This window comes from Dromiciops gliroides, chromosome 2 (genome assembly GCF_019393635.1).
Source record: "Dromiciops gliroides isolate mDroGli1 chromosome 2, mDroGli1.pri, whole genome shotgun sequence".
Taxonomy (NCBI): Eukaryota; Metazoa; Chordata; class Mammalia; order Microbiotheria; family Microbiotheriidae; genus Dromiciops; species Dromiciops gliroides.
In genome coordinates, this window is record NC_057862.1 from 640,315,494 (window position 1) to 640,337,849 (window position 22,356).

Below are 22,356 nucleotides of genomic sequence, written 5' to 3' on the forward strand. Positions count from 1 at the left end.
CCAGTTTTTTGCTCCCACAAAGAGTATGGCTGTAAATATTTTTGTGTTCTTTTTGTCAGTGACTTCCTTTGGTTCCATGCCTAGCAGTGGAACCTCTGAGTCAAAGAGTAGGGGCATTTTAGTCACTTTATTTGCATAATTCAAAATTTGGGGGGGGGATGGGGCAATGAGGGTTGAGTGACTTGCCCACGGTCACACAGCTAGTAAATGTCAAGTGTCTGAGGTCAGATTTTAACTCAGGTCCTCCTGAATCCAGAGCTGGTGCTTTATCCACTGCACCACCTAGCTGCCCCCTCCAAATGGGTTTTTAACTACTTCAGGCTCCTCTTTAAAACAAACAGGCAGCAATATTCTTCCAGTGATGCTGGGTGGCTTCAAGCCGAGGTATAGCAGAATGTCTGAAAATTGAAGTTGAGGGTTACCAAAAGCACAAGGGAGAGGCCTCTGGTGGGTGTGAGCAGCCCATAACGTGTGACAAATGAACAATGAATTCCCCAGCAGGAGAAACAAGAAAGGATGTTTCCCTAGATAAATGTCCCTGGGTAAACAGTAAAGAGAGTAAGAAATAATCACCTGTCCCCTAACACACTCTGGTTGGCATTCAAAGCTCTTCACAACCTAACCCCTTTCTGCCTTCCTACTCCTTCTTCTATGTTACTCCCCTTCATGTACTCCACAAGCCAGCTACACTGGACCATTTGGCCGATCCTTTCATATGGTGCCATATCCCATCTCTGCTGGCTCTCTCCATGTCTGAAATGGTCTTCTTTCTCATCTCCACCTCCTACACTCCCGGGCTTCCTTCAAGAATTAGCTCAAATTCTACCCTCTGTTGGGGGCCTTTCCTGCCCTCCTCCCCCAGTTTCTAAGGCTTTCTATGTCAGATGATCTTACTTTGTGTATGTCTTCATATATGGTCTCCTCTATTAGAATGTTAGCTGTTTGAGGGCAGGGACTGCTTTTTGCCTTTCTTTGGCTCCTGAGCACTTGGCACCATGCCTAGCACAAAATAAGTGATTAATAAATGCTCATTCCCTTACCCTTGTTCCTTTCTCTTTGTACATCATAGAATCTCTGAGTTATAGGAGACTTCAGAAGCCATCCAGTCCCCCCCCCCCAGCACCTTACCAACAATCCTCTCTATGACCGTCCCAGATAGTTGTCATCTGGCTTTTAGTTGAGGACCTCAAGTGAGGGGAACTTCCTACATCCCACTATAGCCCCTTCCATTTTGAGCCAATTTTCTTTGTTCAGTAGGTTTTCCTTACATTGGCCTCTCTGAAACTTCCACTCATTACTTCTGGATCTGCCTTCTATCAGGGATTCTTTTATTTTTTTATTTTTTTTAGGGCAATGAGGGTTAAGTGACTTGCCCAGGGTCACACAGCTAGTAAGTGTCATGTGTCTGAGGTCAGATTTGAACCCAGGTCCTCCTGAATCCAGGACTGGTTCTCTATCCACTGTGCCACCTAGCTGTCCCCATCAGGGATTCTTAATTTGGGGTCTGTAATTTAAAAAAATAAATTTACATTTTTTGGAGGCAATCGGGTTAAGTGACTTACTCAGGGTCACATAGCTGGTAAGTATCTGAGTCTAGATTTGAACTCAGGTCCTCCAGACTCCAGGCCCAGTGCTCCATCCATTGGACCACCTAGCTGTCCTTGTAAACTTAAAAAAAAATTTTAATGACTATATTTTAACATAATTGGTTTTCTTTGTAATCCAGCGCCTTGTATTCTTTAAATACATTATTCTGGGGGCGGCTAGGTGGTGCAGTAGATAAAGCACCAGCCCTGAATTCAGGAGTACCTGAGTTCAAATCCGGCCTCAGACACTTGACACTTACTAGCTGTGTGACCCTGGGCAAGTCACTTAACCCCCATTGCCCTGCAAAAACAAATAAACAAACAAAAAAACCCCACATTATTCTGAGGAGTTCATAGGATTCACCAGGCTGCCAAAGGGGTCCCTGCCAAAAAAAGGTTTAAAGACCCCTATTCTAGAATAAGAAGAATAAATCTAATCAATGTGCCCATGACAGCCTTTTAAACACCAAGATGTCACTCTAAGTCTTCCTGTCTTCAGGCTAGGCATCCCCGATTTTTTTCAAATGATCCTCGTATGTCATTCACCATGCTGGCCTCCTTCCTCTGGATACGTTCCAGTCTTCTTGGTGTCAAGTCCAGCTCCCCACCCATTATGCCACACTGTCAAAATGGCAATTAAAAAATCGTGTGATTCCCATGGGTAAGAACTGTTAAAGGCTCCCTACTGTCTGCAGCTGTGGTTTTCAGATTTTTGTTGTTCTTGTTGTTTACAGCATAGTAGCAGTCTTTAAAAAAAATAAGGGAATCAGGGTATGCTATGAGAGAGTTGGAAGAGTCCTTATACTGCAAATATAATTTCTATACTATTTGGGAGAGACCTACATGCTCATGGCACAGTGAGTAAAATCTGGGGCACCAGAGTGTGTGGAGACACATCCTTTGAAAGCTACTGCTCTTAGTCAACAAGCATTCATTAAGCACCTACCGTGTGCCAGTGACTATGCTAAACCCTGGAGATACAAAGAAGGCAAAAGACAGACCCTGCTCTCAAGGAGCTCATGTTCTAATGCGGGAAATAACATGCAGACAGTTATAGACAGACAGCATGGACTAGAGATAATCTCAGGGAGAGGATGCTACCATTAACACCATTGGAGGGGACAGCTAGGTAGCACACTGGTCCTGGAGTCAGGAGTACCTGAGTTCAAATCCCGCCTCAGACACTTGACACTTACTAGCTATGTGACCCTGGGCAAGTCACTTAACCCTCATTGCCCAGAAAAAAAAAGACCATTGAAAAAGGGCTTCTTGTAGAAGGTAAGATTTTGGCTGGGAGAGGGTTCCAGGCATGAGAAATAGGCAGAGAGAACACATGGAATTAGGAGATGGAGTGTCCTGTCTGGGGAACAGCAATGAGACTGTGCTACCTTGCCAATTATATCAGACATGCCATGGTTTATTGGATTGTTGATCAAGTGGGATGAGTGAGGTATTAGAAGACTAGAAAAGTGGGGGAAGGGTCTAGGTTATAAAGGGCTTGAAAAACCAAATAGAAAATTTTCTATTTGATCCTGGAAATATTAGGGAGACACTGGAGTTGATTGATAGGGCACTGAAGTGGTCAGACTTGAGGAAGACCAATTTGACAGCCAAGTGGATGATAGGCTGTGATAGGGAGAGGCTTCAGGCAGGCAGACCACCAGCAAAGCTGTTGTAATAGTCTAGGCAGGCAGTAGAAATGGCAGGACTTGGCAACGATTGGATATGGGGTAGAGAGGGTGAGAGACAGCTGTCAAGGTTGACAAAAGGCTTTGAGCCTGGGTAACTGGGAGGATGCTGGTCCCTTCAACAATAATAGGGAGGGGGCAGCTAGGTGGCACAGTGAATAGAGCACTGGCTCTGGAGTCAGGAGGACCTGAGTTCAAATCCGGACTCAGACACTTAACACTTACTATCTGTGTGACCCTGGGCAAGTCACTTAACCCCAATTGCCTCGCTTAAAAAAAAAACACAATAAAAGGGAAACTAGGAAGAGGTAAAGGTTGGGAGGGACAGGAAAGATAATGAGCTTAATTTGGAAAGTATTGAGTTTAAGATATCTGTAGGACATCTAGTTTGAGGTGTCCAATAGGCAACTGGATACATAAGTTTGGAGAATAGGTGAGAGTTTAGGGTTGGAAAAGTAAATTTGAGAATCATCAGCATAGAGATGGTAATCGAATCCAAGGGAGCTGGTGAGATTGTCAGTTGAAATAGTATTGGGGTGGCTAGGTGGCGCAGTGGATAAAGCACTGGCCCTGGATTCAGGAGTTTCTGAGTTCAAATCTGGCCTCAGACACTTGACACTTACTAGCTGTGTGACCCTGGGCAAGTCACTTAACCCCATTGCCCTGTAAAAAAAAAAAGAAATAGTATTGAGGGAGAAGAGAAGGCATCCCAGGACAGAGTCCTGAGGGACACCCGCAATTAGCAGACTTGACCTGGATGTTGTGAAGAGTATTTTCCTCATCTGAAGTAGGTAGGATGAAATCCAAACTTTCCAACCTGGCATCAAAGGCTCTGAACAATATTGCCTCAACCCTCGCTCCTAGTTTTCTCATCGAGTTTTATTATTCCCACATAACCTTTACTCATTCCATCCCTCTGTTTATAATGCCCTTCCCCATCCTTTCTTCCAGACCCATCTCATAGGGTTCATAGAATTTAGAGCTAGAAGATTCCCCAGGCTCATCTGAACTAACGCCTTCAATTACAGAAGTAGAAACCAGGGTTCAGTGGAGGGAAATACCCCACCCCCAGACTCTTTCCTGATCACTCTCTGCCATCCCCAACCACACCCTTTCCCCTGAATCTCTTCTCTGAACCCTTTTCACTCTTTATTTTCCAGCTCTTATAGATTTCTCACATTTTGTCTTACTATAGTTTATTCTAAGCTTGTTTTATCTCACCTGTCAAACTATAAATCCCATGAAGATGGAGCTCATGTTTCATTTAGTTTGCTCATTTTTGTGTACCCTACAATGCCTCATATGTAACAGGTGCCTTATAACTTTTTGCTGAATTGGATCTGAGATATCTAGGGGCAGGTGAGCTGAAGATTAGAAACATTATAGAACTACATTTCCTTCTGAAACCTGATACAAGATACAAGAAGAGATAATGTGATTCCAAAGAGGTGAAAATCAAAGGATAACTTTATATGCTTAGCTATGGAAGTAGGATCCCTGTGGTGAGCTTCTGGGAGGATATGGGTGAGAGTTGTACAGGGGGGACAGGAGGAGGAGGGAGAAGGGAAGGGAATAAGCATTTCTTGCTTGCTTGCTTGCTTCCCTCCTTCACTCCCTCTCTCCTTCCTTCCTTCCTTCCTTCCTTCCTTCCTTCCTTCCTTCCTTCCTTCCTTCCTTCCTTCCTTCCTTCCTTCCTTCCTTCCTTCCTTCCTTTCTTTCTTTCTTTCTTTCTTTCTTTCTTTCTTTCTTTCTTTCTTTCTTTCTTTCTTTCTTTCTTTCTTTCTGGACAATGAGGGTTAAGTGACTTGCCCAGGGTCACACAGCTAGTAAGTATCAAGTCTATGAGGCCAGATTTGAACTCCTGAATCCAGGGCCAGTGCTTTATCCATTGCACCACCTAGCTGCCCTAGGGATAAGCATTTCTATAGTACCAAAGATGTGCAGGCACTGTGCTAAGCACTTCACAATTATAGCCTCACTTGATCCTTACAACAACCCTATGAAGTAAGTATTACTATCTTCATTTTACAGTTGAGGAAACTGGGGCACACACAGGTTATATAACTTACTTAGGATCACACAGCTAGTAAGTATGTGAGGCTGGATTTGAACACAGAGCTTCCCTACTCCAGCCCTAGTGCCCCACTAGCTGCCAGGTGGTTATCCTACAGGATAGGCAGGCATGGATGAGTTGTAATCTGGAGAGAACCCTATCTAATTGATAAGATCATAGAAGTCCTAGAATGTAACTATAAAGTATAAAGGAAATGTTAAAGAGACTTTTTCTATTATCTTACAACAATGTGTGAATAAATTCCTTTTTCAATTTGAGAGGATTCTGAGAGCTTTTCCATTGGCTAAAGTCAATTGGCACTACAAAGGAAATATGGCATACCCATTGGCTATATATAAAAAAGAAACGAATCATTCGGTCCTTGAAGAGTCAGGACTTGGGAACTTTGTAGGGGAAACCACTCTCTGGGCTGAGGAGAGGACTTCCTCTCCTCTCCTTTCCCTCCTCCACCCCATGTTCTAATAGCCTTTCAGTTCTGACATACTATGATCCCTTCCAGCTCCATTATTCTGTGTTTTGAGGTCCTTTCCAGCTCTGACATTTTTTTAGCCAGTTTCCCCCCAAAAAACTGGGGGACAGGAAGGTTAGGACCCACATTTAGATTTTAAACATCACATGTTGGAGGGTCCCTCCAGTTCTGACATTCTGTGTTCTAAGGTCCTTTCTAGCATTAATGTCCTGAGTTCTAAAGGTATTTCCACCTGTAATAATCTGTGATTTTAGTCTTCAGAAGCAAAAATTTATTTATGTACTTGTGGACAGCAGATTATAGAAAGAACACAGGCAGAGGAGTCAGACCTAAGCCTGAGTCTTGCCTCCACTAATTACAAATTGTATGACCTGGAGGAAGTCACTTAACCTTTTTTTAGCCTCAGTTTTCTCAGCTGTAAAATGGGGATGATGAGCTCTGTCCTGCCCCACCTCAGAAGATTATTTTGAGGATGACATGAGAATATGTGATGTGAAGCCCCTTGAAACCACAGAAGGTTTGAGTGGTTATTCTTTAGGTCAATGGAAATTCTTTCTTAGAATTTGGTCATCCCCTATCTCAAAACTTTATTGAATCCCTCCTAGATTCTAAACTCTAGGAAAGGAAGGGCTGGGTCATATCCAAAATTCATATTTCTGCTCCACCCCCCATGCCTTGTAAAATGCTCTATACATCATGATGTTGTTGTTGTTGTTGTTGAGTTGTTTCAGTCATGTCCAACTCTTCATGACCCCATTTGGGGTTTTCTTGGCAAAGATACCAGAGTGGTTTGCCATTTTCTTCTCCAGTTTTACAGATGAGGAAACTGAGGAAGACAGGGTGAAGTGACTTGCCCAGGGTCACACAGCTAGTAAGTGTCTGAGATTAGTCTTCCTGTTTCAAGACCTACTTCTCTGTGTACTATGATGCCACCTAGCTGCCCCTATATATCATAGCCACTTAATTAATTTCTGTTGAATGATTTACAGAGCATATCCATATCCATTCTTTTTGTTTTGTTTTGTTTTGTTTAAAGGCCATTTAGGCTAAGGACTTGTGTGGTCCTGCAAGGGGATGGATCTCTTTGCTTGTGGTTACCCATACTTATTTAACTTATTTCTTGGGGCAGCTAGGTGGCTTAGTGGATAGAGCACTGGCCCTGGAGTCAGGAGGACCTGAGTTCAAATCCGGCCTCAGACACTTAACACTTACTAGCTGTTTGACCCTGGGCAAGTCACTTAACCCCAATTGCCTCACTTAAAAAATTTTTTTTAAAAAACAAAAAAATCCCTTATTTCTTCTTCTTCTTCTTCTTCTTCTTCTTCTTCTTCTTCTTCTTCTTCTTCTTCTTCTTCTTGGCAATGAGAGTTAAGTGACTTGCCCAGGGTCACACAGCTAGTAAGTGTCAAGTGTCTGAGGTCAGATTTGAACTCACGTCCTCCTGAATCCAGGGCCAGTGCTTTGTCCACTGTGCCACCTAACTGCCCATATCCATTCTTTTTTTAAAAAAATTCAGTTATTTATTTTCATTATGAACTTAGCAAACACTAAAGAGACATAGTAGAAGAAAAAAGAGGGTTATTTATGGCAAATATCCATTCTTAGAGTTAACCAACAAGAATCTCATCTTTTCTTTAAAAACTGTCACCAAAACAATACCTTGAAGGACATGAAATAGCAAGAAATATTCAACCCTTTCATCATACTGCTGTGGGTTGCAGTAGTTCTTGGTCATTCATAACCATCTGTTGTTATAGCATATAACTGGTGGAGATTTTATTTCTTAAGATGCTTTTCTCATCTGTGCTGTAAAGTCAGAGAGGATACATTTGATCTTTCCCCTAAAGGACAAGAGAACTTCCCAAATGGATAATATTCACAGGTTCATTTTTTGCTGCTCTTGCACATAAAACCAACTTGCAGCATTTGTGCAATTTGAAAACCATTTTAGAGTCTAATTTTAACTTACTTTTAACTTCCTAAATGATGAAGCTTGATAAAAACACACAGCAGAAAAGTTAGCTTTTCCCTCCTAGATACATATATGCAATGCACTCTTTAATCATCTCCAAAGTGGGGAGTTTAGCCTGTCAGATTAACATGTAAATAATATTGTGATCTGCTTGTTTGAGTCCCATTTCATTAATTCTGTAGGAAATGAGCTAACAGGGAAAGGAATTGAATTGTTTCTCCTGCTTACATCTTGGAAATTACTGACTGCAACCTAGCAATTAGGCAGTAAATGACTAGTTCTCTGAGCAGTGGATAAAGTGCTGGGACTGGAGTCAGTAAGACTCATCTTCCCAAGTTCAAATCTGACCTCAGACACCAGCTGTATGACCTTGGACAAGTCACTTGACTCTGTTTCTGGAGAAGGAAATGGCAAACCACTCCAATATCTTTGCCAAGAAAATCTCAAATGGGGACATGATGAAAACAACTGAACAACAACTGCTGAACCCAGAATCACATCCCTGCTTTTTTCCCTTGTTAGCCAGTGACCATGAACAAATCACTTCAGTTCAATTCATCAAATTGGGCACAGGGAAGCAATGGATATCGGAGCAGAATCCTGGATCTTCTCCTCATTGCCTTTGTAATTATGGTCAAGACACAGAATCCCACAGAATCCTAGAGTTTCAGCATTGAAAAGGACCTCAGAGGCAGCTAGATGGTACAGTGGACAAAGCACTGGCCCTGGATTCAGGAGGACCTGAGTTCAAATCCAGATTCAGACACCTGACTGTTACTAGCTATGTGACCTTGGGCTAGTCACTTAACTCTCATTGCCCCACAAAGAAAGAAAGAAGCAAGCAAGGAAAGAAAAGGACCTCAGCAGCCATCTAATCCAAATTGAACTTTGATAAATAATAATTAATATTCATATAGCACTCTACATGTATTACCCATTTGAGCCTCACAATGTCCCTTGGGGGTAAAGTACTATTATTATGCCCATTTTATTATGCCCATCTTATAGGGCCGAAACAGGGAAGGCTAATGACTTTCTCAGGGTTCCCCAGCTTGTTAGTATCTCAGACAGGCTTTAAAATTAGGTCCTCTTGACACTAAGCTGAATGCTCTGTCCACTGTACCACCGAGCTGTCTGTAAGAATCTCTTGAATATATTGGTAATCCTCTGCTCCATGACTTCCAATGAGGAGGAACCAACTGCCTCCTGAGGCAGCCCAGCCCAATCCATGTTAGGAGTGCTTAATTGTTAGAATCTCTTCTATTGAGCCTGTGCTGACCCCAATAATTTCCTGCAAAATCCAGATTTTGGACCAGATGGAAATTCCCTTTTTGGTTTTTTTTCTAGCCATTGACAAAATCACAGTTGCCCAAACCCTCAGCTGTGAACTGAAGCTATCTGCAGGGGACTGTGAGCAATCAGCCAGGTTTGTTAGTGATACCACCTCTCAGACACTCCTTGTTTTTAAAGGTGAAACTGGGGGGGGCAGTTAATCCTATCTTTGGATAGTCAAACAAGCCCACTTTAAAATTCAGAGAGCAGTCCTTTGCCACACATTGGCTGGGGATCCCTTCCTGTACCAGATGCCTGGCTGGTGACACTCCCATCCTTCTTTCATCTTCTCCCACCCCTTCCCTTCTCCATTACCACATTCACCTCTGCCTGTTCTTTTCAACCAATCTTTTCCCTAACATCAATATTGTCTTCTTCTGGGTCAGCTAGATGGTGCAGTGGATAAAGCACTGATCCTGGATTTGGGAGTACCTGAGTTCAAATCCAGCCTCAGACACTTGACACTAACCAGCTGTGTGACCCTGGGCAAGTCACTTAACCCTCATTGCCCTGCAAAGAAAAAAAATGTCTTCTTCTGAGAGGCTTCTTATTATTCGTTTTGTTCCTCTGCTATGGCGGGTGGAATACTGGACCTGGGATCAGGAAGATGGAGACCTATGCCTGGTGCTGACTAAAATTGGGTGACTGGGCAAAGTGGTAAAATGGGGCTCATGGTTCCTATTGTGTGACTTTTGGGGTGCTCGAGATAATGCATGTCGAGTGTTTTGCAAAAACATAAAGTACTATACCAAAACTTTGGCAGCCAGGTGGCACAGTGGATAGAGTGCTGTACACAGACTGAGGAGGTCCTCAGTTTGAATCCTGCCTTATTAGTTGCCTAACTCTGGGTAAGTCATTTAATGTCCCTGTGCTTCAGTTTCCTGATCTGTAAAATGGGGGCAATGATAGGGTTATTGTGAGGATCAAATGAGATAAGACATATGAAGTGCTTTGCAAACCTTAAATTATTATAGAAATAGGGGCAGCTAGGTGGCGCAGTGGATAGAGCACCGGCCCTGGAGTCAGGAGTACCTGGGTTCAAATCTGGCCTCAGACACTTAACACTTACTAGCTGTGTAACCCTGGGCAAGTCACTTAACCCCAATTGCCTCACTAAAAAAAAAAGAAAAAAAATCATTATAGAAATAATAGCTACTACTATTATGTTTTTATCCCTGGATTCATTTTATTTCATTTAAAAGTTCAAGTTTCAGGAAATAAAATATTTTTTCTTCTCCCTTAATTTCCTGGATGCTGCACCTCAGCTGGTCTTCCTGTTGCTACCTGGATCTCCTCACTTTTTGTTGGTGACAGCTTAGAGATGATGAGATACAGGATCATGAGTTTTAGAGCTGCAAGGGACCTTGGAGATGAGAGGGTTCACATCTAGACCAGAGGATCATGGGTTTAAAGCTAGAAGGGACCTCAGAGGTCATTTATTTACTCTGACTCTCTCATTTTAAAAAGAGAGAAACTGAGCCCCAGAGAAGGTAAATAATTTACACAAGTAGCAACAGTCAGAACTCAAACTTAGGTCCTTTGACTATATATATCTCGTGCTTTCCCCATTGCACTATCTAGGACCTCAGTTTTCCTATCTAAAAAAGGGACAAGGAGAAGGGACTTTCTGTAGCTCACACCCTTCCACAGACAGGATTCAAACCCAAGTATATCCTGAAAAATAAATCTACTGCTTGGAGGTACTAGGTTCAAATTCTAGCTCTCCTTATTCCTTATGGCCCCTTGGGTCACTTGGCCTTTCCAGCCATCATTTTCCCTCATCTATTAAACTAGGGACCTAAAAGAAAGGTCCCTTCCAACCCCAAATATGTCCACACTGCTCCAGGATTTTCAAAGTTGGACTCCAGAGGGTAATAGAACCTCAGCCCTGTTGAGTTTCTCTCTGAGTTCCTCAAGTATATTAGCCAGTTAGTCACAGGCTACAAATGGCCAGAAGGTAGAAGAGTTTGTATCTTTAGACAGTGAGATCACCAAGGGAACCAGACCCTTCCAGATGGTGAAATAGATAGAAGCAGGGAGCTGCTCACTTGGCTGATGGGGGTGCCTGAAATCCCTACATTTCTGTGGTGGAAATCTTTTACTGCGATGCTGGTCCTCCTCAGAGGAACCTATTCCTCCAGGTACGTTCATTAGACTGTAAGCTCCTTGAGGGCAGGGACTATCTTTTGCCTCTTTTTGTATCCCCAGAGTGCTTGGTGCTTAATAGATGTTTATTGAATGACAGGCACTCAGAAACAAAGTAGCTAGAATAAAGTTAAGGTAGATAGGTGAAGGAAACAGTTTCAGATTTCTCTTCCTTGTAACAAGATAGAAGCAGGCACTTTCTTTGGGCTCCTGGTGGCCGGGGTTCAGAAATTCTCTGAAAGAATTTTGCTTGCTATTAATAACCTCTAAACCAGATGAGCTCAGACAAGCATTGTGCTGGGTTCCTTGGAGGGGAGGGAAGGTTGGGGAGCAAACTTGGAATCACAGCCGGTCTTAGCTCCCTAGAGGCTCCCCAGGGAGGAAGCCAGAACCCATTCATGGCACCTCCTTCTGTCATCTTTGAGTGGATTCCAGGGTCAGAGAACAGCCAAAGGACACAGACACAGACACCTTGTCCTCTTGTCCTTTAGACAGTAAAACAGGGCTCGTTCTGCTGACTTCTCAGGCCATTACCAGAGAGGGGAGGGAAGGCCTCAGAGGACAGAAGAGAGAAGAGATATTTACTGAAAGAAAATAGGTCACAAGTCATTACTTTACAAAGTAACAAGGCACTTAGCTGCCTACAACTCAGCGTCCTCCTATGAGGTTGTTGGATTAGATCCGGGTTTGTATCCTTTTTTCTATGTCCTGGACACTCTTGCCAGTCTGATGTGGCCAATAGGCCCCTTCTCAAAATAATGTTTTCAAAGGCAGAAAATAAAATGCACACGATTACAAAGGAAACCAATTTGATTGATATAGATACATATATACAAATAAATAAATGAATAAAATTATATACACACATTTACATATGTCTGTGAACTCAATTTTTATGTATGTGTGTATGTATACACATACACACACATATACACACACACACATACATACATACACAGAAACACAGAAACAGACACACAGGCACACACACACATACATACATACACAGAAACACAGACACACAGGCACACACACACACACACACACACACACACACACACATATATATATGAATTGAGTTTGCCGACTCCAGTTTTAGAACCCATAAACTGAAGGGTCTCTAAAGGGATCACCCAGTTCTGCCATCTCATGACTCTATAATGAATTTGTTTGGAAAAAAAACCCCAACATGTTTAATGATAAAGCAGGGGGCATCTAGGTGGTACAGTGTATAGAATACCAGTCCTGGAGTCAAGAAGACCTGAGTTCAAATCTGGCCTCAGACACTAGCTGTGTGATCCTGAGCAATTCACTTAACCCTGATTGTCTCCATAAGGAAATAGACTAATAAACAAACAATTAGATGAATGAATGAACAAAGAAAGCAATGTTTCAGTCCTGCCATACAGGAACATTTAGGGCATTGCCCTGTTTGGGGATACCCAGGTCCCTAGTTCCTTATATGCTCTACAATTATTTTCATAGAAAAAAAGGGCTATGTTTTTGTCATAGGATTCTAGATTTAGAGTAGAGGTTCTTGAACTTGAGTCTGTGAACTGGTGAAATTGGTTTCCTTTGTAATCCTATTTATCTTATTTTGTGCATTAAAAGCTTTATTTTGAGAAGAGGTCTATCAGCTTCACCAGGCTCCCAAAAGGATTCACAAATAAATAACCCCCCCCAATTTGGAGTCAGTGAAGGGAGTGGTGTTTCCATTGTTCTTTTCCAACAAAAAACATAGGCTTCCCCCAATGACAAAGACAAATAGAGTTGGGTTTTTTGGTGATGGGTTTTTTGTTTTGTTTTGTTTTGATTTGATTTGGTTTTTTGGTGCAGGGCAATGAGGGTTAAGTGACTTCCCAAGGGCCACACAGCTAGTAAGCGTCAAGTATCTGAGGTCAAATTTGAACTCAGGTCCTCCTGAATCCAGGGCCGGTGCTTTATCCACTGTACCGCCTAGCTGCCCTCTAGAGTTGTTTTTTAAAATCAACCCCAAATCATTGAATAGCTACTTTCTACAATTGTGGTGTCAAACAAAATAGAAATGGGGGTGCATGTGGCCCTGTGATTGACACCTCTGGACCACAAGGTCCTTGTGTTTAGCATTAGGGATACAAAAATGAATTCGACACAGATCCCATGCTCAAGTTTATGTTTTTATTTTTGTTTGTTTGTTTGTTTTTAGTGAGACAATTGGGGTTAAGTGACTTGCCCAGGGTCACACAGCTAGTAAGTGTTAAGTGTCTGAGGCCGGATTTGAACTCAGGTACTCCTGACTCCAGGGCCGGTGCTCTATCTACTGCACCACCTAGCTGCCCCTAAGTTTATGTTTTGAAAGGGGAGAAAGACATATATTCATACAGAAAAGTCACTTAGCCTTTCTAGGCTTTGGTTTTCCTATCTGTAAATGGGGAAATTACACAAGATGACCTCTAAGTGTTCTTTAAACTCTAAATCACAAGAACATTTGTACTATGATACAAACAGACTGATGAACATGTGAGCATAGATCCAAGTGTTAATGAGAAGTCCAGGCAACGTGCTTATTCATGTAATGAGGAAGAGATCACATTCATCTCAGGAAAGACTTTACAGAGGAAGTGACATCTGATTTAAATATTGAGGAAAAGAGAGGGACCTCTAGAAACAGAAAAGCCATTGTAGGCAGGAGAGTGTGAGCAAAGAAACAGGATAAGGCAGGATAGATACCAGAGACTGAGAATAGTAATAAGAGCTAGCACTTATATAATATCTTAAGGTTTGCAAAGTATTTTTCCATGTTACTTCATTTGATCCTCACAACATCCACATGAAGTAGGTGCTGTTAATATCCCCATTTTACAGATGAAGAAAATGAGGCTAAGTGGTTAAAAGTGACTTGCTAGTAAGGTCACATAACTAGTATCTGAGGCAGGCTTTGAATTCATCTCTGGGATTCCAAGTTCACTCTTCCCTACCTGCCCTAGTCCAGAATGGTTATAATATAAAGTACATGAAGTGAAGTCATATGAGAGAAAGCCAGAAAGATAAGTTGGAACCATATTATAGAGAGTCTTGAATGCCAAGATCAGGAATTAAGACTTTTATGATCTAGGAAGACTTCTTGAATGGTATTTGCAAGAAAACTAGATTGCAAAAAGGAGATATTGGAGGCAGGAAGGCCAGTTGGGAATTTATCATAGTAGAATGAGGGGAGGAATGAGAGCCTAAACTGAGATGGTAACAGCAGGATAGTCCATAGCCTCATAAATGATGGTATGAAAAGGTAGGAACTGTTCTTGGATACACATTTATTACCATTTTACTCCAAATGAATATCTCTCTCTCTCTCTCTCTCTCTCTCTCTCTCTCTCTCTCTCTCTCTCTCTCTCTCTTTCTTTTTGGGGATCAAGGATTATGAATACCCTCTCCATTCTCATGGTGGCCACCATCCTCGGAATGAGCGTTGTCCTCCACCCCCACAGACATTACCCAAAGGGGCTTGTGAAGTGACCAGCTGCCGCTCAGATTCGGTCTGTGAAAGGCACAAACGTTGCTGCTTCAATGGGTGCACCTATGCCTGCCTGGAATCGGTGCAGCCTCCACCAGGTAAGGGGTAAGGGGGAGCTCCTCAGTGAGCCTTCATCTTCATGGTGGTGGGGGGGCAGTGGGGCAAAGAGAGAAGCCCTTTAATATATCTTTGTGTAGATACAGTATTTTTAATGCTCCAAAATCTTGCCCTCCATGACACACCTGGCAGTGAATGAATGAGTGAATGAATGAATAAATGAATGAGTGAACCAAATCCCATGATGAATACAGTCAAATCCCATGTATTGCAATGGGGGCTCAAAGGCTCATGGAAACAAATTGTATTTGAAAGATAAATTTTTTAAGCCCAGGGTGAGGGGACATTATTTTAATAGGAGGCAGTTAGGTGGCACTATAGTGCAGCATGATGTGCCTGGAGTCAGGAAGACCTGAATTAAAATATGACCTTGGACACTTAATAGTTATGTGACCCTAGTCAAGTCACTTAAGACTGTTTGCCTCAGTTTCATCATCTGTAAAATGGGCTGGAGAAGGAAATGGCAAACCACAGTAGCATCTTTGTCAAGAAAACCCCAAATGGGGTCATGAAGAGTCAGACACAACTAAAAATGTTTGAACATGTTAAAAAGAAAGCATTTAATATATTCAGTTGATAGGATGTTGACGTGTCAAAAACACTGGATTTGGAGTCAGAAAATCTGAATTTCAATCTTGGACATTTTCGGTGTGACCTTGGGAAGTCACTTCCTCCTCTCTGGGCATCAGTTTCTCCATCTGTAAAATGAAAGGGTTGGACTAAATGAACACTAGGATCCCTTCCAGTTCTAAATCCCATGGTCCCAAATGAATGCTCTGTATGGGGGAGAACTGGATTCTTCTGTTCTTCATGTCATCAGCTTCCAGTCCCCTCCCTGTGGTGTGATTTCAGGCTTTCCCTCCTCAAACATCTCATGCTCTTCTAAACTCTCTCCCCACTAACTGGTGTCTGGGGATTATAAGATGCTTAGAGAGTGTAAGGACTGACCAAAGGGGATGCAGGAATGTCACACTTTCTTTAAACTGCCATTAGCCACTGAGATGCCTTCGTGTGGTTATCTGTCAGGGCCATTTCTGAACATATAACAGAGCATGATGGGCAGTGAGCATGTGGACAGTGGATTCTAAAAAGGGTAAGTAAGGACCCTGTGGTGTGGAGGAGCCACCTAGCATCAATAGGGCATTTTAAGATTTGCAAAGTATTTTACATATTTTGTCTCATTTGATCCTCACAACACCCTTGGGAGGCAGGAGGTATTATACCCTTTTATAGAGTGGGGATGGGGATGGATGGACTGAAGACAAAGGTTCTCTACTCCCCAGTTCTGTTTAGGCTGACCTACTTGCTAAGAGCCCTTTAAGGTGAATCATACTTTGCCTTTGTGGAATGTTTATGGTAATGCTGTTGAGAGCATTCCATAAGCCCTATTTATTTTTCCCACTGAAAAGAATATTGAGAAACTATTTCCCCTTGAGAAGTTGCATTTAGGAGAAATCATTACCAGCCTCCATAGTCAGGTAGTGACAGAATTAGAAATAGGAGTTTGTGTTCAGACTAACTTAGAGTTATGGGGAAGAACACAGAACCTGCTTAATTCATATTCCTTTATGGGTGCCTACTCGTGTCCACTTCACTCCTCTTGAGGTGAGCAGCCTCTTCCTTCCCTCATTCTCCTTCCCTCCCTTCCTTCTTTCCTTCCTCCCTCCCTCCCTTTCTTCCTTCCTTCTTTCCTTCCTTCCTTCCTTCTGTGTTGTTTAAAAATCTAAATGTGGGGGGAAGCTAGGTGGCGTAGTGGATAGAGCACTGGCCCTGGATTCAGGAGGACCTGAGTTCAAATCCAGCCTCAGACACTTAACACTTACTAGCTGTGTGACCCTGGGCAAGTCACTTAACCCCAATTGCCCAGCAAAAAAAAAAAAAAAAGAATGGAATTGAGAGTTGAGACCAGGTTTTTGCCACTACCTAGCTCTTTGACAACATTTCTGGGCCTCAGTTTTGCCATCTGTAAAATAAAGGGATTAGACTGGATCAGGAGTTCTGGACCTGGGGTTCACAGACCTCCCCCAAGAGATACATGGGTAGGTAGTGTAACAGTTGGAGTGACGCCACCTGCTGGAGAGTTGCTGTAGGAAAGCTCCTCCATGAGGAGAAAGCATCTGAGGGCAAGCCATGTGGTCAGTTCCTTGGTGTCAGGAAGTGACGTTTGCTTGTGGAGGGGAGGGGAGGGGAGGGAAGGGAAGGGAAGAAATTAGTATTTGTAAAGCTGATAACTTTACAAATATTATCTCATTTGATTCCTCACAGCAATCCTAGGAGGTGGGTGCTGTTATTATCTCTGTTACAAATGAGGAAACAGAAAAACAAAGGTTTAGTAACTTGCCTAAGGTCAGACAGCTAAGCTCAGAGGCTGGATTTGAACTCAGGTCTTCATGACTCCAGGCCCAGTACTCCATATTACTGCTGCCACCTAATTGCCGCACTGGTCACTGGACTTGAATCCTGGGGCTCAAATCCTACCTCTGAGCCTTACTAGCTCTATGACTGCGGGCCAGTCACACTCTCCAAGAGATTTCCTCATGCATAAAATGGGGATAATAATAACCTCCTAGGTGGTTAGGATATCGATAACTATACAAATGTCATCTTTTATTAGACAATAAGGATTGAAGATGTGATTTTATTGATAGAGGAAACTCCCAGGCAAGGAAACTACCTCCACCAATGTAGGTTGATATTTTCTCTGTAGCCTGTCATCTAAGAGGGTTGCCTAGAGTACTGACAGGGTGATGCACCCAGTATGGCTGGCTTCCAGGCTGCCTCCTGATGCACTATACCACACTGCCTCTCTAGCCACCATCATTATCACGTCATCACCACCACCACCACCACAATTACCATCACCACCATGAGCACCATCACCATCAACACCATCATCACCACAATTACCATGAGCACCATCACCATCACCACCATCATCACCACAATTACCATCATCACCACCATCACCACCATCACCACAATTACCATCAGCACCACCATCATCACCACCATCACCACCATCACCACAATTACCATCAGCACCATCACCATCACCACCATCATCACCACAATTACCATCATCACCACCACCACCATCACCACAATTACCATGAGCACCATGAGCACCATCACCACCATGAGCACCACCACCATCACCACAATTACCATCAGCACCATCACCACCATCACCACCATGAGCACCATCACCATCAACACCATCATCACCACAATTACCATCAGCACCATCACCATCACCACCATCATCACCACAATTACCATCAGCACCACCATCATCACCACCATCACCACCATCACCACCATCACCACAATTACCATCAGCACCATCACCATCACCACCATCATCACCACAATTACCATCAGCACCACCATCATCACCACCATCACCACCATCACCACCATCACCACAATTACCATCAGCACCATCACCATCACCACCATCATCACCACAATTACCATCAGCACCACCATCATCACCACCATCACCACCATCACCATCACCACCATCACCACAATTACCATCAGCACCATCACCATTAGCACCATCACCATTACCACCATCACCACCACCACCATCACCACAATTACCATGAGCACCACGAGCACCATCACCATCAACACCATCATCACCACAATTACCATCAGCACCATCACCATCACCACCATCATCACCACAATTACCATCAGCACCACCATCGTCACCACCATCACCACCATCACCACAATTACCATCAGCACCATCATCATCTTATTCTAGAATGAATTAATGTTGAATGAAGCTCCATCTAGATCCAAAGAGGGCTAAGGAAGACTAAAGCTTCCCTCTGATGCAAATGAGTGCTTCTGACTCCTGAGGGCCATGTGAGGAGGGCGTTTCCCTTTGATGCTTTTTTGGGGCCTTTTTCTAGACTATTCATTGTTGGGTTTTTAAGACCTGGAAGGGTCCTTAGGGATCATCTAATTTTACCCCTCATTTTACAGTGGAGGAAACTTGGGTCCTAAAAGAAGAATTGAACTGTTAGTCACATAGCTAACAAAGGGTAGAGCCAGATGATAGAACCTGACTCTCCTGATTCCTATCCAGCTCCCTTTTCACTACATTATGCTTCCCACAGGGACAATAAGGCTTATAAGCCAAAACTGTAGCAAGCATGTGTTTGCAGCTTCACAAGATGACAGGCTGTTTGGATGTGACCCCCTTATTCCCTTCTCCCATTGCCAATTTTTGTCCAGGGTTTTTTTTTGGTTTGGTTTGGTTTTTTCCAGGGCAATGAGGGTTAAGTGACTTGCTCAAGGTTACACAGATAGTGAGTGTCAAGTGTCTGAGACCAGATTTGAACTCAGGTCCTCCTGAATCCAAGGCCAGTGCTTTATCCACTGTACCACCTAGCTGCCCCACACTGAGTATTTTTAAGGCAATTGGGGTTAAGTGACTTGCCCAGGGTCCCACAGCTAGTAAGTATCAAGTGTCTGAGGTCAGATTTGAACTCAGGTCCTCCTGAATCCAGGGCCAGTGCTCTATCCACTGTGCTACCTAGCTGCCCTGCTAAGTATTTTTTTTAAAGAAAACTATATCTATTGAGAAACTCCTGCAATGTTTATAGGGCAGCAGACATTTACTAGCTGTGTAACCCTGGACAAGTCACTTAACCCTGATTCTTCATCTGTAAAATGGAGGCTATTATAACCCCCTATCTCACGGGGTTGTTTTGAGAATCAGATGGAATAATCTTTGTAAAGCTCTCTGCAAACCTTAAAGAGACATGTAAATGTGAGCTATTTTTATTGTTCATCCTCAAAGGGATGTGTCAAATAATTTTATTTCTATACATTCAAAAGTGTCCCCTATATAGCATTCTTACCCATCCATAACTTTTGTTCTTTTCTGCCTAGAGTGTGGTTTAGAAAGGAAAAACAAACAAAAACACTTTAAGTCAGACCTAGATTCTAGTCACAACTCTTCTCACTAGCTGTGTGATCAGGGGCTAGGCTTTTCATTCCCCCTGAGACTCAGTTTCCTCATCTGTAATGTAAGGGGCTAAAATTCTAGCTATACTATCTAAAATCTAATGAGCAGTTGCCAATAAATTATAAGCTTTAGCAATAGTATTTGTGTTTAAGTATTTATTAAAGAACATTAGTATCAGAGAGAAAGGTAAAAATCTAACTATTTCTAAGAGACCCCATCATCCAACCCACCATGGTGAGGTCAGGAACCAAAAGAGAGAGAAACCTTCTGCCAGCTTCCGCTTCCTACTTTTCGTCCTCCTCCCAGAAATGGGAGGCTCCTCAAGTTGATTGACTGGTAGCCTTGATAGACAGTACCCATGAGCAAACGTCACTTGCTGACGCCAAGGACCTTGACCACATGGCTTGCCCTCAGATGCCTTCTCCTCATGGTAGAGCTTTCCTACAGTAGCTCTTCAGCACATGGAATCATTCCAATCATTACAGTAAAATGGACATAATATTTGCACTGTCTGTGGCCACTCCTCATGGGACTGTCCTGGACCCTCACATCAGTTCCCATGCGTTTGAATATCATCTATATGCAGATCATTCTTAGGTCTATATATCCAGCCCTAACCTCTCTCCTGAGCTCCAGTCCCACACTACCTGTTGCCTCTTGGATATCTTGAACTAGATCTCAAACTCAACATGTCCTAAACAGAACTTTTATCTTCCTTGCTCCTTTCTTCCCAACTTTCCAAAGTTGGGAAGAAAGGAGCAAGGAAGATAAAAGTCCAGTTTTTCATTGTTTTCTAGTACATCCCTCTGTTGCTCTATGAATATTTCCCTGGGTTCAGTGGGAGTGTAATAGAAGGCTTGGGGAAGACTGTCAGCACCCGTCATCTCCTTTCACCTGGATGATTGCTGTGGTTTTCTAACTGGCCTCCCTACCTCACCTCCCCCAGTTCCAATCAATCCTCCACTCTGTTGCCAAAGTAATTTTTCTAATCACTCTGATCAAGTCATGCCTCCCTCCTCAGTCAACTCCAATGGCTCTCTATTAGCTTCAGGATCAAATATAAAGTCTTTTGCTTGGTATTTAAAGTCCCTCAACCTGGCTTCTTCCCGTCTCATCAATCTCATGCTTCCCTCTCCTGCAATCATCCTCCCTTCTAGGTACACTGGCCTACTGGCTGTTCCTCATGCAAGACACTTCATGCCTTAGGTACTGAATCAACATGAATGTGGTTCATATTCTGACTGGGGAACTATGTATCAAGATACCACCAACATACATGTGTAAGTCCTGAGTAAACAAAGCTTGTTGGAAAGGATTGCATAGTGTTTGTCCAGGGAAGTCTTCTGTGCCACAAAGCCTAGAGGAAAAGGTATTAGGTGGGAGTGTCCTAGAAGAAACACTTAACATGCATTTTCTAAGGGCCAGGCACCTTGTTGGGTACATTCTTGCTAAAGTGTTAGTGACTTCCTTGTTAGTCCTTGTATTTACATTTTAAAAGAGTGAGAAAGGGCAATGCTTAACCCAAAGGAGATGAGTAGAATGTTAAGGATGGAAGGGTCCTTAGAGACCATCTTGTTTTCTCTTTTGTTTTGTTTTGTTTGCAGGGCAATGAGATTTAAGTGACTTGTCCAAGGTCACACAGCTAGTAAGTGTGTAAGGCCAGATTTGAACTCAGGTCCTCCTGAATCCAGGGCCAGTGCTTTATCCACTGCATCACCTACCTGCCCCCATCTTGTTTTCTCTTTCCCTCCTGATCCCTCTGGACAGGATCCTCTAGGTCTAACTGTCCTCTGCCAAATGAAACCTGGATTATTTGGGGTGTCCTGAACCTTACTGCACTAAGACATTTGGGACACCCTATATAATCTCTGAGGTGCCTTCTAGCTCTCATGACCAATGATATGAGGCAGCAGGTAGAGGGGATGTGGGAACTGATTTATAGGATCAGACACTGGCAAAATTAGGAACCAGGCAAAGTTCAACCTCCCCTCTCTAATGTCCTTTTGGGAAGTTCGGTTAGGTGGTGTAGTGAATGGAGTTGGACTTTGAGTCAGTAAGACCTGAATTCAAATCCTGCTTTTCAAATACTCATTATGGGACTTTGGCTAAGAAACAACTTTTCTCCTAGCCTCACCTTCCTCATGTGTAAAATTGACATGGTAACACCTACTTCACAGGTTTGTTGTGAGAACCAAAGGAGTGTGTGTGTATGTGTGTGTGTATGCACATATGCACATTCTCACACATATACACACATATATGGATATATAGACAGGCGTATTGTATGTGTACTTGCGCACACATGCAGTGCACATACACACATGTATATGTTCAATGAACACATACACAATATAATATGCATGTATACATGCCACATGTGTGCATATACATTTGTGTGTATATATAGTGTGATGTTAAAAAAATCTAAATGTGTGGTCACCTTAAATTAGAAGCTTTAGCACCAGTCTTTGGGCATTACACATTTATTAAAGCATA

General features: G+C 42.9%; 1 protein-coding gene across 3 annotated transcripts in view; it reads left to right on the forward strand.

Annotated features, from left to right (window-relative positions):
* The window catches only part of WFDC1 (WAP four-disulfide core domain 1), a 52,920-nt gene that overhangs the window by 12,498 nt on the left and 18,066 nt on the right, over positions 1-22,356 (forward strand). For all 3 annotated transcript variants that reach the window (XM_043986841.1, XM_043986840.1, XM_043986838.1), the window contains exon 2: positions 14,659-14,854. In XM_043986841.1, coding sequence (XP_043842776.1) covers positions 14,659-14,854 — 196 coding nt within the window. The remainder of the gene's footprint in view (positions 1-14,658; positions 14,855-22,356) is intronic.